Here is an 18,773-nt window from a genome sequence, read left to right on the forward strand (position 1 = left end):
AACTGTGGCATGCACATGCAGAATAGGAACCACATCATAGGAGTTAGTTGTGCACAACTTACGTTTTTCTCAAGAGACTGGAGATGTCTAGTGGAGGCACACTAGCGTCCTTCCTCGGATCTGGCAAAGTAGACTCCCTTCCAAGAAGATCATTGACATCGCCTATTCCACTGTCCAAGGTGTAACCAGAGGTCAATCTGCTGGCCTTGTGGCCAGAGGCGCCATTCAGGTAAGCCGCCTCGAACTCGTCGTCGTCATTGCTCACCTGCGCCGTGTTTGGCGGCACGTGGTAGCTGCCGAGTGCGGCTCCGTACTGCTGCCTTGCGGCCCCCGCCGGCTGGCGAGCATACAGCGTGTAGCTGTCCTTGCGGCTGCCGGGACCCACGTCGTTGAGGTTGTTGGTGGTATATGGATTGGTGTAAGGGGACACAGAAGGGTAGTTCCCTTGGCCTGGCTGTCCAAATCCTGGTGGGAATGTGGGTGCCATGCTGAAAGGCATGCCTAGCAGACGAGTATAAAAGAGGAAAACACTTGAGGAATTGGTAAAATCACTGTGCATTATTGGAAAATTAATACAAACAATAAGGTACACTTACACAGCTGCTACACATACAGATACACTCTGCTGTGCTGCAATGGGAGACTCTTGTCTGTTTGATTTCTAATAAAAAACATCCAAAAACAACATTTTTCTTTTGAAATCTATGTAATATCACAATAATGTAGGCAGCACCATAGAATTGAAGGAAATGGGAATGCCCCGACACAAACTATCTATTACTGCATGGTTTAGTCTTGTATCTTTGTAAATACAATGAAGAAAATGAGCACAATGCACACTTACCTTTGCATAAATATGTGGAATCTGAAGGTCAATTATGCCTACCTGGATTATAGGGACTTCCTCCATAGGGCGATATTTCCTCCGGCCCAAAACCTGGCAACCTTCTGAATGGTGGTGTCTGGCCAGAGTACCTGGGCCCCCATATCCCCGCAGCACCCCCGAGGGGCGGAGCATTGTTGTTGGCATTGGCGTTGATGCCGGCTGCGGCCCGGCCAGCACTGCCGACATCAAAGGAAACCTCGGACGCCTGGTCGAGCTGCTGGTTGAGGCGCTGGATCTCCTCCTGCTGCCGGTAGAGCTGGTTGTAGGCACTGCTCAGGTTCAGCATCAGCTGCTGGTGCTGCAGCCGGACGTTGTAGTTCATCATCAGGTCGTCGAGGCGGGGATCTCCGCTGGGCCCCTGGGGCATGCTGGAATTGACTTGAGGCGACGTGGAGAAGTGGTTGGGAGGAAGGCCTGCAGACGGGGTGGTAGGCCGGAGCCCTGCAAATGTACCAGCTGTTGCAGGGCACATAAAAAATTAAACAGTTAGGATGGTGTCGAAATGAACAGATGCAACAGACAAGAAACGAGGACGAGTTGAGAGACCCAAGTCAATCTCTTCTTCAACCAGACTATGTTATTTCAATAATGATGAACATTGGCTTTACACTCACACAGATTAAGGGCTGCCAGCTTAGAGAAGACATAACACTTTGTGTTTATAAACATTCCACTATTGCATAAATTGGTCTTGTATGATTGTTTTTGGCAGAATCACTGCAAGTCAATTTTGATGTTCACGGAAATCAACACAACTTCATATTGTATTTTGCTGATTACTTTCGTACCAAAATCGTCTGCACTACTGCACAGGGATAGAAGATATCGTTTTATTTTGGACAGAAATCTTCCTAATCAAGAGGGAGAGAAGGTTAGAGAGGATGTACCATTGAGAGACCCTGAGAGGAGATTGCTCATGGACTGCTGGTCTGAGATGAGGGTCTGGCAGAGGCCCATGCTGTTGGACAGCTGCTGCTGTAGCTGCTGAATGTGGCCCTGCAGGGCTCTGATGCTGTCCCCCTGCCCAAGCGGATCATCCTGGCTGTCGGACACAAGTTCCTCCGCTGACCGGATGTTTTCTTGTCTGCTGGTTGGGCATAAAGAGAGCATGTTTGGATGAGTCACTGGAAGGGGAAAACCTTGGTCACTGGTTCTTTTCAGAAAGAGAGTCACAACATATAAAATTTCATACTTATGCCTTTATTCATTCATCCATTGTTGTTGTGTTTTTTTTTTTTTTGGGGGGGGGGGGTAGAGATGGCTAATGATATTCACATCAGAAACTTTCTGCCAGAAATTCCTTGAGCAAATGGTCAGGGATATGATACAGTTCCTTTTCATCACTTTCACAAGTAGTTCATAATTTCCTGCATAAAAATGGGATATAACCTATATATTACAGTTAACTAATAGGTAACACAGTGTTGTGTTTTGAATTTCTGCAATGAAACAAGCACGGCAGGATTTTGGCGGGAGAGGAATGCAACTCATCACCACTGAGGTTCTGATGTCCAATGACATTCTTCCAATATTGCACTACATAATGTAATATTTATAACCCCTACACACATACATGCACACAAACACACCCCTACCTCAATCTGCTCTGCCTGTCGAGGGTAGTGTTGATGTTCTTTGGATATCTAATGCCATGTCGAGCTGCATCCATCGATGATGTTTCTCCATCGTCGTCTAAAGCCACTCTCCTGATTCCGGGATAAGACCTGGACACTTGAGGCCTTTTGCTGGGTTTCATTCCAGATTCTATTGTGTAAGTGTCAGAGGTCACTATACTCTGCTCCTGGAATGAGAGAAATAAAACACACGATGGTACCATGCTGCATTTCTGTAAAGCTTTTTACATAATTCAGTCTTGTAGCTGTAAGAGTCCACTGCCATCATCACAAAAAAATATCAAAAATTATCAAAAATTATCAAATAATTATGCCCCCCATCGCACAATGCTTTTCTTTCGACAGGCACTTTCTCCACCTGTGTGAGTATTCCTGAATTTACACTAGTATGAAACAGGATTTACATCTGGGAATCACAAAGAACATGATTTCTGACAGACATGTGTTTGGCTTGAACCTTAAGGGCTGGCAAATGACTACGCAATTCCATGAACCGAAAAGCGAATCCACTTTTGTCGACTCGTGCTTGAGAATTGCACTCCGTGCATTGTGGGAGGGAAAAAAATAATTTTTTTTTTCCAGTCATTCTGAATTCTACACATTTCACAAATACGTCACTGCACTGTATTCATCATTCATGATCTGCGAGGGAATTCCACCAACCTGTTCTTCCTCCTCCTCCACCTGGACGATGCCATCGCTAGGGTAACCATCCTCCAGTCCCTCGTCATCGCTGACCTGGGTGGAGCCGCCCCATGTGGCCGCTGCTGTGATGTCAGCGCTGCGCATACTCAGCCTGCCAGCATCAAGCAATAATTCCCTGGTAAGTGATGGATGCCATGAGAATGGAATGGGGAGGACAAGATAGGGGAGGGCAAGGGATAGAGAGAAAAGGGGGCAAGAGAAGAGGGGGGGGGGGGGGAAAGAGAACCGCAAGTAATGTTTAGACTACATTTTTCCCCATGCAAAGCCTGATGCGTTTATCATGAATGAATGCACAATAGCTGTGTATAAGCTGCTATAAATGTAGTTAGGGAAAAGGCAGATGCAACAGAAAAGTTCATTGGGTCATGGCAGAATGACTCTACCCTATCTAATTATGGTAACTTAAACCTCTGTAGTGCACATATCTAGCATTTGACCAAGAGCAGCTACACAATTCTTTTAGCACTCCAGTAGATGAGAACTGTGATGAAACACCAACCACAGGATGACAATCTTCTCTCCTCTTTATTTCAAATGTTGTTCTATCGATTTGCTCGATGTTAATTTGATCAATAGCATTTGATATATCTAAATGTTCCTATTTCTGAGCAGATCACCCAAAGTGGTCACAAAATGCAATATAGATGGCAAACTACCACAAGATGCATCACTAACTGCACTTTACACAAGCCAGCTTTCAACAAACATTTTTACTTTCAAAATGCAGGAAAATAATTTGCACAAGCTTACAGCAAGACTATTCTAGCTGACTGAACTAAAGATCACTACAACAAAAAATATTCTGCATGACTTCATATCACTGATATTTGAAACAAATAGCTTTTGCTGTGAGAAGAAAAATGAAAAAAGAAGAAGATGGCATCGAGTTAAAACTGCAATGCATCGAGCCACAAGGTGTTGGCTTTAAAAGCAAGACAGTAGCAAGTACTAAAAATGTAGATGTACTGTAACAAGGTAAAGTAAGGTCTATTATTTTTGGTGGATTAACAGCTCGGTGCCATCTGACTCAAGCTGCTAGACAGACATTTTCTGCCTCACACTGACAATCATGCAGCTGTCAAATCTTTTCCTACAAAAGCAGCCTATTGCTGTAAATTTGGGGATTTCTCAAATATCACAAAGTAACCAAAGAAGAGATTTTAGATTTAGAAGACTGCTAATACAATAAAGAAGCACGGAGACAACTTTTGTTACTCATTGTTACAAGATATTCCAAGCATTGGTCAATTCACTGGTAAGCAAACCTATTTTAGGCATTTGATATATTCAAATGTGGTCTCTTGTGTATTGCTTGAACTGTACATGCATTCAAGATTTTAACCGAGTCGAGAATCCAACAAAGTCAGTATTGGTGCAAGAAAGGACTTGGCAACAGACAGAATCAAGACTCTAAAACACATTGAAAGGCATCAAAGGAGAGTATAATAGAAGCAATCAGTACAGAATTTAAACGGAGCTAGGAACATTCACTTTTTTAGCATCTTGTGCAAGAAAAGAAGCAGCATGCAAGTTCACAGAATCAGACATTGGACACTTGCAGTTACCTCAGTAAATTAGCCATTTCACCCTTAAGTCTGGAAAGATGATACAAATACCAATGCAGAGATTGAGTGAAATATGTCACAGACTTGTACTTTGATGTTTTAATATCACAGATAAGAGAAGTCAGGTTATGCATATTGACTTTCATGTTATGTGTGTCTCACACAGATTACCGTGGCATGAATTACAGTAAAACCAGAAATTTTAGCATGCATGAAACTGGTGCAAATTTTGCGAGTCAAGATTCAACGAAAGTGAAATGCATGTGAAGCATGTGAATGCATCTTGACTACACATTGTATTTGAATGTGAGTGGCCATTCACAAAAGTTTCACACCGCACAAAGAGGCCATCAGCTTCAATTCCCGAACGTTTCATGCCACAAATGCTTCTGGTTTTACAGTACAAAAGCTATGTATAAGATGTGAGAAGCATGTTAGTTCTGCTTGACGAAAACTATGACACCAGGTTCTCATGCATATTTTTACTGACATGTCACCTACAGTTAAACTCGCATAAGTCGATCTTCTCGGGACTGAGCAAAACACATCGACTTAGGCGAGTTTCGACTTGTACGTAAGTCGAAAAAAATCGACTTAAAGTTACACCACACGTACATATGTATAATGTACATGTATGTTGTCTACTCTGGAGCCGAGAGCTGGAGCGGTGTGCCCGATATTTGCCCTACACCAAGACACTTTATCCACATTGATGCAGGCCAGGGCTCCACACTAACTTTTATTTTGGTGGCCCCAAAATGATTGATTTTTATTTTTTGGTGGCCCGAACAAAAAAAACAAAAACAAACAAACAAACAAAACAAAACAAGCAAAACTAAATCGGTCCTACGTTCGGTCCGAAAGTTACCGTTATTTATTTCTGATTGTAAAAGCAATCATCCACCATTTACAAGTATTTTAACACCTTCCGGAGCCGAATGTTGCCGTTAATCATTTTCAAATGTAAAAACAAGCAATCGACATTCATTCTAGGATCTTACGGAGCTGAATATCATCCTTATTCATTTCCGAACGTGAAAGCAAACATCCGCTTTTTATTTCATCATCTAAATGAGCCGATTGATACAGTTAATCATTTCCAAATGTAAAAGAAACAATCTGTTACTTATTTTAGCATCGTACGGAGCAGAATATTACCGTTATTCGATCTCCAAATTCAAAAGCAAACACCCGACATTTATTTTATGATCGTAAGGAGCCGAATGTTACTGCTGTCCACTTCCGAAAGTGTAATGAATCATCTGACATTTATTTTGGCATCTTCAGGAGTCGAATGTTACATGCTATTTACTTTCGAACGTAAAAGCGAACTTTCGGCAATTATTTCATCATCGTACTGAGTTGAATACCATAGTTATTCATTTCCGAACGCCAAAGCAAACTTTCAACAGTTATTTTAGCATCTTCCGGATCTGAATGTTATTGCTATTTACTTTCGAACATAAAAGCAAACATAAGACATTCATTTTATCATCGGACGGAGTTGAATACTATTGTTATTCATTTCCGAACGTTAAAGCAAATATCAAACATTAACTTAACCATCAAACGCAGCTAAATGTTACTGTTATTCATTTCGAAATTTAAAAGCAAACATCCGACAGTTATTTAGCATCGTATGGAGAAGAGTATTACTGCTATTCACTTCCGAACGTAAAAACAATCATCTGACATTTATTTTAGCATCTTCTGGAGCCGAATGTTATTGCTATTTACTTTCAAAAGTAAAGGCAAACACCCGACATTTGTCTCATCGTCGTACGAAGTTGATTATTAATGTTATTCATTTCCGAACGTCAAAGGGATAATTCGACATTTCCTTTAGCATCTTCCGGAGCTGAATGTTAATGTTATTTACTTTCGAACGTAAAAGTAAACATCCGACATTTATTTCATCATCGTACGAAGTTGATTATTATTGTTATTCATTTCCGAACGTCAAAGGGATAATTCGACATTTACTTTAGCATCTTCCGGAGCTGAATGTAATTGTTATTTACTTTTGAACGTAAAAGTAAACATCCGGCATTTATTTTATCATCGTATGGAGTTGAATATCATTATTTTTCATATCCGAACGTCAAAGCAAACATTCGACATTTATTTCAGCATCTTCCGGATACTTTTTTTTTTATCCTTATTCATTTCCGAACGCAAAATCAAATCTCTGACATTCCAAAAGTATAAGCAAACATCCGACATTTATTTTAGTATTATACGGAATCGAATATTACCGTTATTCATTTCCAAAATTAAAACATCTGAGCAAACATCTGACATTTATTCAGCATCTTATGGAACCGATTGTTACCGCTTCATTTTCAAAACTGAAGGCAAACATTCGGCTTTTTTTGGTGGCCCGGGCGTTTTTGGTGACCCCGGTTGCAAATTAACCATTCGCGAAATCGTGATTCGATTCGCGAAAAGACTCCGCTAAATATAAGGCATAGATCGCTACACTCGGCAGGGGCTACGTCGTCCTTTCACCAGGTCTCGTTACATAACCAAAATCTCGCGTGAGTTCTTGCGTTACCTATCGTTAATGTTAACGAAACATCGTTAATTTGCGCTAGGGATCGTTACTCATCGTTGCTACAAACGTTAATTTTCCCGATCGTTAGTTTGCGTTACTAACGATTCAGGTGAAACCGCTTGCGTTAATGAAACGTTAATGTTTATTTACGCAGTTTCTTTTGGTATATACTGTATGTAAACAAAAATTGGCGTCTCGTGATTTTGACAGTGATTTATTACACAATAAAATCTTATTCGACTTAGGCACAGTGAATTCAATGGTTTTTCCGTGAAAGTGTTCTTGGAATTTCATCGACTTAAGCGAGTATTCGACTTAAAAAATTCGACTTATGAGTGAATTAATACACGTAAGTCAATGGGGAAAAATCGGGACTTTTTAAAATTATCGACTTGCGCGATTATTCGACATATGCGATGTCGACTTAGGCGAGTTTAACTGTATTACAACTTACGACAATTATAGAATAAGAGAGACCAACATTTCTTTACAAGGACTAAGGTATGACAAAATGCAATGGATAAGACTTTTTCTGCTCCTCCTACCACAAGAAACTGGACAAAAGTAGCAGAAACAACTTCAGCTCTATCATCAAAGATAGTTACCAAACATCAAAGGTGATACATCAAGAGGTCGCTTCATAGGCATGCAACACGAAAGAAGATTCGGTGCAAGGCTGACTAAAACTCAGTCCTTCCAAATCAAGTTGCTTTCTTTCTCTTTGTGTGAACTTGATTTAAGTGACTACTGGTGTATGTTTCGTCATAAATTGGGAATTTTCCCGTTCAGCACATCACAACCACCAACACACCGAGGGTAAGTAATGAATTGACTGTGCATGAGAAAGCCATGGGTGCAGGTCAAAAAGATATGGCAGTAAAATGGGAGGCAAAGCCAGGAGTTTGATGAAAATGCAAGATCTCCAGCATTTGACTTACCTAAATAAGTCGTTGTCATATTCTGCTAGATCGCTTGCAGCCGAAGTCATGCCCAACTCTGACCCCTCACGTAATCGCTGCATAATCACAGGAAGTTAAGCGATACAATATAATCAGTAATGAGTCCTAGATACATATCACACACATACAGGCTTTGAGCACATAAAAATGTATGGATTGATATATGAGGAATTGAAACAAAATATTATCAAGTTTTTTTCTTTTTCATTTGTAACACAATTTTCTTGGGGGCCGGTACTTGCAAATTCTGAAATATCTAAAACCCATATTGCTGTAATCTTAAAGTGCACAGGGATATGAAACATGAGCATCACTTTGTAAGTAGGAATCATTTTGGCAATTTTAATCCTAGTTCTATCATTACTCTTTAATTCTTACACATTTCTTTGTGCTTACTGTGAATCTGTATTCCTTAGCTTTATTTTGCTTCACTGGCTGAAAAGAGTACCAAAATGTATCATTGAGAGCAAAAATAATAATGGGAAATGGTGGTGATTTACAAAATTAATCACTGCTTTGCAGCACATGCTCAACATATGGATTTTGATGAACATGTGATTGATTTGTAATCTTACACATGAACCGTATGTCTTATGTGAAAATCTACTGAAAACTCGAGGGCATAAAAGTCCAAGAGAGTGGATGTAAAAGCCATAGTCTTTGTGAGGCATTGCAAGAAATTCCAGAAAGGAATTCAGGGTTACAGAGACACATCCCCATCAAGAAAACAGTTGCCTAGGTGTCTCTCCAAATGACATAATCATAGCATTCATACAATATTAAGAAATGAATCCGAAGTATTCCATTCTCTCACCTCTCTGTTACGTTTGACAATGCTAAGCAAGTCAGAGAGCTCATTTTTCTTCTGTCGGAGTTCCTCCTGCAGCATCCGGTTTCTCCTCATCTCGGCATACACTTCATCACGGCTCGGAGTGGCCACCACTTCAGATTCAGACAGAATACAAACTCAACATATTTACATCATGGACAGAACTGCAAATGCATCGGTTACATATGACGAAACACTGGAATTAACAAGTTGACTGCAATACCCACTGCTTTGCTCACATTTTTTCTTGTTCTTGTTCTTCCTCTTTTTTTTTTTTTAATAGCATGTAATCCACTAATGAAGTTCACTCATAACTACAGAATTATTAATATCTATTTTATTATCATTTTTTAATGGATTGGGGGAACAATTATCAGTAGCACTCGGTACTCATCTACAACCCACAATCACAATGATCCTACTCATTAGGACAATGACTGAACAGAACAAGGCTGAAATCAACAACACTTACTGGTGCTCTACTCTGCCACTTCCTACCAAACTTTGGTGCATTATACCTCACTGAAGATTGATGTCATTGGGGGTAAACACAAGATGTGAATGGCACTATCATACCAACGCCAATGAAGCAAATGCATCTGCACTGAATAGATGCATATAACAAACAAGATCTTATCCTTGGGCTGCTGTTCACCCTAAGACGAACAGAGTTTGGGTGCTTTTTGACAATAAATCACTTGGTCTTACCGTTCATGTTTGTCTGGGCACTCCTTGCAGCTACTGGAGGTTGCTGAATATTCACTGATTTCACTGCTTGCTTCGCTGGCTGCTGAGGTAGAGAAAGACATTGGGCAAGAAGCAGTCAAGATGACTTTGTTTCATTCAACTCTCCAACTGGACCATGGTTACTATAATGTTATTCCTGCATTTTTTTTTTTTTTCTCAAACACAGTGGACAATCTATTGCAATATACAGAGCCATGCTTCACAACTAGATTCCAACTTAGACTGTTTTCAAATCAACTTAGAAAATGAATGGCAACTTGCTCTGGTGTTTAATTTCACAGCAAGTCTCACAGTTAAATGCCAGTAATACAAATACTTTAATTACTAACACATATTTTGGGGGTCATTACTCAAAACACTGAATAACTGGTGCTTAATTAGAAATACATGTCAAAGAAGGGCAATTTGTCAATCAGTTGCAATCAGATATTGTACATTATCACAGCACAATCAAAAGGTAACAGATATCTCCTTCAAGAAAAATGCGCCAACTTTCTGTCGGTTCCTCTAAACTGAAACTGATTTCACACGTTATGTCATGCTACAAAGAATACACAGATATCTTCTGTCTCATGTTCACAGTCACACAACTGTCAAATTTTTCACTTCTAAAGCAGTCTATTGCTTTAAATTTTGGGATTTCTCAGCATATACAGCACAAGAAATTTCTGATAAAGATGAGAGAAGTCTGTGATAAGGATGAGAGATTTGACCAACCTTCCTGACTGGGGTCAGGTTGTCGTTGAGCTCCTTGAGCTGCTGCTGGACAGAGAGCAGTCGATGTCTCTCGGCCATCAGGCTCTGCAGTTCACGCCGCTGCTGGTTCATCTTAGCCTCGTAGTATGCCTCCCTAATGCACACAAAACACAATAGAGTCATCTTGATAATAAAACTAATCAAAACATATTATGATGTTGCATGTATAAATGTACACAATCACTCACATAATACGAGAGGCTACTGTAGGCATCAACCCAATTTGTGTCAAGGGCTTATTCAAACTGCTGTTAAACTGCCACAAGAACATTTGGGTTGATTTAATTGGCCATATTTTGATAAACAGGTTACTTTTGAGGCAAGGGGGCTACCTGTCTGTAATATCATTTGTGATTGGCCAAAAGTCCAAGGAAACAATATCTTGGAAAGAAATAAGCTTCAGTACCTTTCAACCAATCAGAATAGCCCTCTCAAAGACAGAGAAAGGGAAAGAGAAGAAGGGAGGGAGAGGTGTATATTCCAATCAGGTTTGTGAGTTAAGTACAATCAGATTGCATATCGTGTACATTATTGTTAACAGTTTTACATGTGGAGAATCAGTGTTGAATGAGTGTATCAATGCATGACTGCAGCAGACCTCTTTGCACAGAATTTACTGAATACTAGTAACCATCATGCTATATGCTCACAGATTTGTGCCAGTATGATCAGTGTGCAAATGCAGCAAACATTACATCATCTTTGGATACATGGTAACATCCAAAACAGCACACATTCCATTCATTCCAGCAAGCCTAACTCAATATGCTTTAAAGGTGGCCTCAGGGTCAGCTTTTTGTGTATTTTAGCAAGGCTCACACCAACTCAACAACATGTACTGCACATACACTTAGGCTACCTTTTTTTTCTATGTTACAACAATTAACTGTCTACAGGACAACCTACTCACAAGATAAATACAGAGCCACTTACCAAATGGTGAAGTATGGGAATGTGGGAGCTAAGACACGCTTATTTCAATTCTGCCCATCTCTCATTAACACCTCATGATCACTTGTGCCTCCGAGTCTGATAGTTTTTAAATGTCCTAAAACTACAGCACTTCCTAGCTGACAAGACATACACACGACGATAGAGACTGCATCAGTGTACACGTACAATACAAAGTTCAGCACTCAAAGCACTTACTCTACACATAAGAGGCCAAATTCTACAGAAATGAACTAATACTTGCTTGATTAGACAGCAAGACATTATAGTCAAATGTTTGTTTCACCACAGACATATGCTCAAATACATCTGCACATGTCACCACTTGAATCGAACAGGTTGGTACAAAGCTCAAAGTTTACTGAAAAATCTGCACAGTGACTTCGTTTTTTTCCTTCAGTGCCATATGCAACCGAGTAACCCAGTTTTACCACACCACAACTGCTTAATGACTCTTGGGTATTCCTAGGAAACCGTTTCAAAAAGTTCTAAACAGAAACTTACCAGTCTACATGATTGACCATGTCCTTGGGCAAAAGTGAGTATATCTCAGTGAATTCTGAAAAGGGTCTACACCATTTCTCCCCACATATTGTACATGCCACCCGACAGCATGTGGTCACAGCAGCCATACTGGATCGATATTACACAGTTCCACTGGCATGTTGACATTCCAACTTATTTGCACAGTGACTAATACAAACTCGGCACGGGAGAAAAGTTGTCTCCATGCATGAGTACACATGTGATACAGATACATGTGTGTTTGGACTGGAGGTGTGGAGATTTCATGAAAGTGAGGCTGCAGCCATTGTTCGGGTCTCAAAGTCCTTGAGACACTTTTTTTTTTCTCTCTCTCTCTCTCTCTTTACAAGATCCAACTGGCCAATTCTCATCTATACTTTATCAGCATAGTACTGTAAGATACAGTGAAACTATATCCAGGTGGTAGAGTCTATACATGCTTGTACAAACTTTACTTATCTGCACTTTACCCAAAGTCTTTTGTTGTTTTGTTTTGTTTTTTCTTTTTAAGGGGGGGGGGGGGAGGGAAGGGGCTGGTGTGATAAAGTTTTGTTTTGATGGTACTTACACTTTTAAAAAAAAAAACTTTTTGACACAGACCTTTATCATTAATTTATTTCATCAACTTTTTTTTTTAGAAATATGCAACATCCAGAAACAAGCTTTGTATTTCCTGTTACTCATCATACATGTACTTCTGCAAAGTTAATGTTATACCTCTTGAAAATCATAAATATCAGTCTGATGAAAGTGACTATCATTTAAATATGTAGTGTATTAGCTGTTATTTTTGCGAGGGTTTAATTTTCATTAATTTCACAAATCCCTGTTTGGTCTCAAATTTAACAACATTTAACAAAATTTCTCAACAGGCATTAGTGCTATTGCGATAGACACAGTGTCAAAGTCACGAAAACAACATCTCACGAAAATGCCCAAGACCTCCTAAATCCATTCGTCCAACCCATATATTTGTAAGCAAAAAATAACAGCTTATACAATAAAACATCCCCTACCATTCTGTTTACAATGATAAAAACAATAATGCGTTTATATAGCGCTTAATACGGGCATTTCTAAGTGAATTGAAACAGAACAGAAAAGTTGAATTAAACTACAGAGTATATTTACAAAAAATGTGATATGTATTTGGCAAAATAAATTCTACAAAAAAAAAAAAAAAACCTGAAACACACCAGAAAAGACTTTTACACATTTTCATTCATAACAGGTGTATACACTCATACACATCAAACACACACAAAAATATGGATAAAAATAATGCACTCAAACCCACAACACGCAGCAACACTACAACCACAATATGCAGGAGCGAGTTACCCATTTACACACCAAATACACATCCTTTATTGACTTTCCACTGTAGCCCTTATTTCATTCATATTTGGCCTCTTCTTTCTTTCCCAGTTTTGAAATGGGAAATGACAACATTTGTTTCACAACGACATTTTTAGACAACTATCAAGTTCAAGCTTTGCTTAAAATCTTTCCCTTCCTAGGGTACAAATAACTTCAAATTACTGTTAAAATGGAAATTTTCGCGGTGTTGAAATTTTTGCGCATTTCGCGAACCAGAAACTAGCGTGAAAACAAAAGCACACGTATATTTTTACTTGCCACATGTTCCAGTTATTGATGTCTTGTTTTTCGCGAAATTGAAAACATGCGAAACTCTTCTTACTTGGCCGAGCACAAAAAGTCGCACAAAAATATCCACTTTTAAAGTAAACAATATCACTTGAAGATACACCACTGAAGGAATCGTTCAACATTGTAGCTTTACAATGCGTTTTATGATTACATGCTATCAAATTAATGATCAATGAGTGCTGTGAATTTCTCAACAAACTTTGAAAGTTCATTTGACTGTGATATTGTTTCAAATGCAGACAGAGAATCCACATAAAATCGAGGAAGTTTATACATAGGGATTTTAAGCAAAGAACTCCACAGCATATTTTCATTAGAAATTGATATTTGATGATGAACCCCAACAGGGGGAAAGACTTACTTGGTCTCCCTGGCAAAGTCAGGAGGGATCTCTCCTTCACTGAGAGAGGATGGCACCTGGTCCCGCCCTGCCGCTGCTCCCCCGCCCATCATGAGACCACTTTCGCTCTCCTCTACGGTATCCTCCTCCTCCTCCTCCTCCTCCTCTTCATCATCGTCCTCCTCTTCATCCTCATTCCCCAGGTCCTGATCGGAGAAGCCCGCGGTGAGGTCGGCCGCCAGCTCAGCCAGGTCATCCGGCAGGGCCGTGGCCACCTCGGGGGTCTGCTGCACCATGGCGACCAGGGACTGCAGCTGCCGCAGCTTTTGTTTAGCCTCTTTCAGCTTTCTGTGGAGGAAAGGAAACAGACAGAACGGAGGGGGTGTAAGTAATTGAGATGACTGCCTACTAGTATTTTACTGAATGTCATCACATAGTCTATCAATGTACCTACAAAATGCTGTTTGCATGTCTGCAGATAAAACATCACTACCATTAATCTCAAGATTACTCTCAACACAATTCTACAGCATATATATATAAATATTCGAATTTGATACGGACTACTCTCTACTTCTCACTGCAGTAAGGCTGTCAGTTTCAACACATCACTCTGAACATTTTGCAGTGTCATAAGCCTTTGCCAAGGTCCTCCTGCTGTAGTGATAGCCAGAGAAGCAAGCAGAAGGTCATTAGACAAGACTATCCAAGCTACTAGCAAGAGGGCATTTGGAGATCAATCCAAACTTCGTAACTCGTGCCTTTGAATCACCTACTTTGCTTATGGCGTTTAGTAGCACAAAAAGGACACCTGAAGTGCTGCTTATGCCCCGTACGAGAAAAGTGGTATTGTGTCTCGTATTTCCCACCTCACTTTCTCCTTGATCTCGGGGTCTTCGCCCCACGCTGCCAGTAATGAACTGTGGTTGCTCTCCGTCTCCGTCTCTGTTTCCGTCTCTGTCACAGTGCTGGTGGTTTGGCCAGACCCCACCTGCACGTGTGCACCATCTCCGCTATAGGATATCTGACAGGCAAAAAGGAAAACGGAAGACATGCAATCGGTCGTCTGAAATATATAACAGATCTGCAGTTTGCTGCTTGTCAGTTCTGATAGCAGGGAATGCCATGACAGAGTGCCAAATTTCACATGGAAACTGATAGTAGATATTTCTGTTTACAAATTGATAAGAAACAGCTCAAACACTGCCTAAAGAAATCATTGACTATGCTCAATCAAAACTCACAACAAAATCATCAATATGAGAGGTGGCAATGCAGGGATGTCAACCCTGAAAGCAGTATTCTGAAGGCTGAAAAAGTATTTTTTTGGTGGAAATGGTATTTCTACCTTTCATGCAACAAAAATTCGTAGTAAAACAATTTGGGGTTATGATTATGAAACCTGCAGTATTTTTGGTACCAAAAAAAAAAAAAAATAATAACAGTACTAAATGCTGCCCCTCTCCCCCCCCCCCTTCCAAAAAAAAAATAAAAAAAATAAAAAACTAGAAATGCCTCCGCAATAATGCATGATTCTCCCAATAGCTGTTTAGTGCAATATCTTCATAATGTGTGATAACAGTTTCACATAATTGGCAACATATTGAAATTACAGGTTTGTCAGAAATATCCTGAATGTTCACTTTCCTTGAACTAGGTTTGCTATAATTGTCTATTAAAGAGTGCAGGTATATGTATTTGGGAATTGAGGATATTTACTTGACTTCTGACTGACCCTTTTATAAGTTTATGCATTGAGTAATTTTCAAGGTAAGAAAAAAGAGTGTAATTACAGTATAAAATAGATTTTTTTTGCATGTAAACCTGGCCTTGACCCTTAACCTTTGACCTTCTGGCAGGAAATTTCTAAGAGAATCTCCATTAGGTAATACATGTATATTAAGTTTTAAAAATAATAATGCAAGCATTGCATATACTAGTGTATGAGGGAAATAGTAAAATTTTGAGGAGTTGACCTTGACCTTTGACCCCCTGACTATTGACCCATAACCCCTAAATTCCCTAGATAATCCCTGCCAGTCAGTATGTACCAAGTTCCATGAAGATACATTGAACCATTTGCGAGAAAAGTGAAATTGTAACATTTTCACCTAACCTTTGACCTTTTGACCTTTGACCTAATGACACGAAACTCTGGTGAACCTTTATGGAGTAGTACATGTCTACACTAAGTTTCAAGAAAATACCTCTGGGCATTGCATGGATATGGGGGAAATAGCAACATTTTTAGCATTTCACCTTGACCTTTTGCCATTGACACTAAAATCTACTCAACTAATTGCCCCATCATACATCATCCTTGGACCAAGTTTGGTGAAAGCTGCTTCATCCAGTTTTGAGTTATCACGTAAACAGATAAATCTTAGGATTTGACCTTGATCTTTGACCTTTGACCTCTGTCCGATTTCACTTAAAAACTAAGTAAGTAATTGTCCCATCATACATCATCCTCGGACAAAGTTTGGTGAAATTTGCTAGATCCAGTCTTGAGTTATCGCGTAAACAGATACAAGTTCATGATATGACCTTGACCTTTGACCTTTAACCAATTTCACCCAAAATCTAATCAAGTAATTGCCCCATCATACTTTATACTTGGACCAAGTTTGGTAAAATTCCAGTCAATATTACTCAAGTTATTGCGTAAACGAATGCGGACGGACGTACGGACGGACGGACAACCCGAAAACAAAATGCCTCCGGCACCACTTCGTGGCGGAGGCATAAAAATTGATAGTTGGCATCTCTGCGAATAAAAGTCTTCCCTCCCTACACATTCACTGGTTCATCACTCCAGCATATTTTTCTTGATTACTTTTACATTATCTTGCATAATTGTCAATGCCAATTCTACTGGTTAGCCTTGAAATTCAATGAATAGGATTAAATGTGAACAAAAATGCACAAAAATAGAAATGCAATATTGACTGATGCTCTTTCTTTCCTGAAAATTATGAATTATCTGTTGTGAGCACTTACCTGATTTGAGGCAGCTTGTGAAAGCCTTCCAACCTGCTCTCCCCTTTGTAGCTTCCTGTCAAAATATAACATAATATTCACATATTTACAATAAAAATAAACGAATAAATTGCTTGGTTTGCCATATCTTATGATACAACTTGCGCTAAATTCACTCCAATACGTGTGCTGAAATTTAACTGAAGGGAGACGGGTGCCATTTATGTTGTGAAGAACAGCAACTTCAACACACATACTATTACATTTAGGGAATTTTAAATGCCAGCAGGAGCAGAGCCAGTAGGTGACGTAGCATGCTTGATGAATCAAATAGCTATGAGAAATTTTCCAAGAATATACCTCAGATTGCTCATCAGATCTGGGTCTTCGTAGTTCACTGCTAGTCCCACGCGCTCCTGCTGCTGTTGGTTATTAGCCCCTTCAATGCCAGCATCCAGCAACTGGCTGGTATCCTGGTATTGCTGGACCAAATCTCGCAGCTCTGTCAGCCTTTCCCGCACTTCATGCAGTTTTCTGAAATACAAAGTCAAACATTACCTTGAAAACTTTACCTCATCAACCTTATCAGCACAGAGAAACTTTTCTCTTTATCTTTCACCGAATCCTTTTGAACCTTAACCCATTGACGACTAGTCCCGAGTATACTCAGGCAGGTGTCTATAGACAATGTGTGTTACAGCAAATCAGCTTGTCCTCAACGGGTTACCGTAAATCAAAGTCTGTCACTACTGTGCCAAGTATCCTACACTTCTCTAAAAGCTACTGCATGTGAACAAAATATTTCATTTGAATTTTTGACAGAATGATTTGTAGTTATGACAGAACAATTTGTAGTTACTATTTTATCAGTCTATGTACAAACTAAATGAGAGAGAGGAAAAAACAACAACCAACAAACGAACAAATGACCATCACTGGCAATGCCATTGCCTTTGTTCATTTGCAACACCATTCTACTCCTGACGGCCACAAAATCAGATTGAAGTCTCACCTTAAGCTGTCCGGTCCATTTGTTAGAGTAGCTTCCAGATCTGATGCTTCGTCATCTTTGGTGGACACCATGACCCCCACATTCTCATTCAGGTTGGATGATGTTGACGCAACACTCACTGAATCAGCTATATATCAGATAGAACATGAAAACATGAAGACTTGATCAAATCCTCTAGCACTGTAAGTCTCTACACCAGACTGCTTACTCTTCCTCAGAACGGATGAAAAGAGTACCACCAACACTCTTTACAAGATATACATTGTATTCACAGTAACTGCATGAAATCACAATTGCAGAACACCAAGATAATTGAAACAACGAACTACACATTTATGATACATCAATCTGTTTGGCGGAGAGCTTTATGTGGAGTGTATCCTCACATCAGTGAGCATTACGCTAAAACAACGCAATTCAAATACTAGTACTTGCCATTGCTGGTGTTGGACATGAACGGATGCAAGGCGTGCAGCTGTGACAGTAACTCGTCCATTTGCCTCTTCTTCTCCTGAAGGGCATCCAGCTTCTCTCTCAGCTCCTGATGCTCTGCTGAGATGAGGGGAGGAGAGACCTGTGGACAAAACAGAGGTTGAGCTGTAAAGGAGCAATCAGAACAAGTCTGGGCCCTGCTGCATAAAGTTGAGATCAAACATGAGT

At 39.9% G+C, this 18,773-nt stretch overlaps 1 protein-coding gene across 1 annotated transcript in view; it reads right to left on the reverse strand.

The window, feature by feature from the left end:
* LOC140235279 (pericentriolar material 1 protein-like) overlaps nt 1–18,773 on the reverse strand; it is a 64,409-nt gene that overhangs the window by 14,588 nt on the left and 31,048 nt on the right. Inside the window, exons 12-26 of the mRNA XM_072315311.1 lie at nt 18,559–18,687; nt 18,114–18,247; nt 17,462–17,635; nt 17,123–17,177; nt 14,992–15,146; nt 14,144–14,470; nt 10,597–10,729; nt 9,841–9,922; nt 9,118–9,245; nt 8,283–8,359; nt 3,184–3,340; nt 2,482–2,687; nt 1,774–1,970; nt 887–1,342; nt 63–501 (exon numbers count right to left, since the gene is read on the reverse strand). Of these exons, the coding sequence (XP_072171412.1) occupies nt 63–501; nt 887–1,342; nt 1,774–1,970; nt 2,482–2,687; nt 3,184–3,340; nt 8,283–8,359; nt 9,118–9,245; nt 9,841–9,922; nt 10,597–10,729; nt 14,144–14,470; nt 14,992–15,146; nt 17,123–17,177; nt 17,462–17,635; nt 18,114–18,247; nt 18,559–18,687 (2,849 nt within the window). The remainder of the gene's footprint in view (nt 1–62; nt 502–886; nt 1,343–1,773; nt 1,971–2,481; nt 2,688–3,183; nt 3,341–8,282; nt 8,360–9,117; nt 9,246–9,840; nt 9,923–10,596; nt 10,730–14,143; nt 14,471–14,991; nt 15,147–17,122; nt 17,178–17,461; nt 17,636–18,113; nt 18,248–18,558; nt 18,688–18,773) is intronic.

The sequence above is a fragment of the Diadema setosum genome, chromosome 11, assembly GCF_964275005.1.
Source record: "Diadema setosum chromosome 11, eeDiaSeto1, whole genome shotgun sequence".
Lineage (NCBI taxonomy): Eukaryota > Metazoa > Echinodermata > Echinoidea > Diadematoida > Diadematidae > Diadema > Diadema setosum.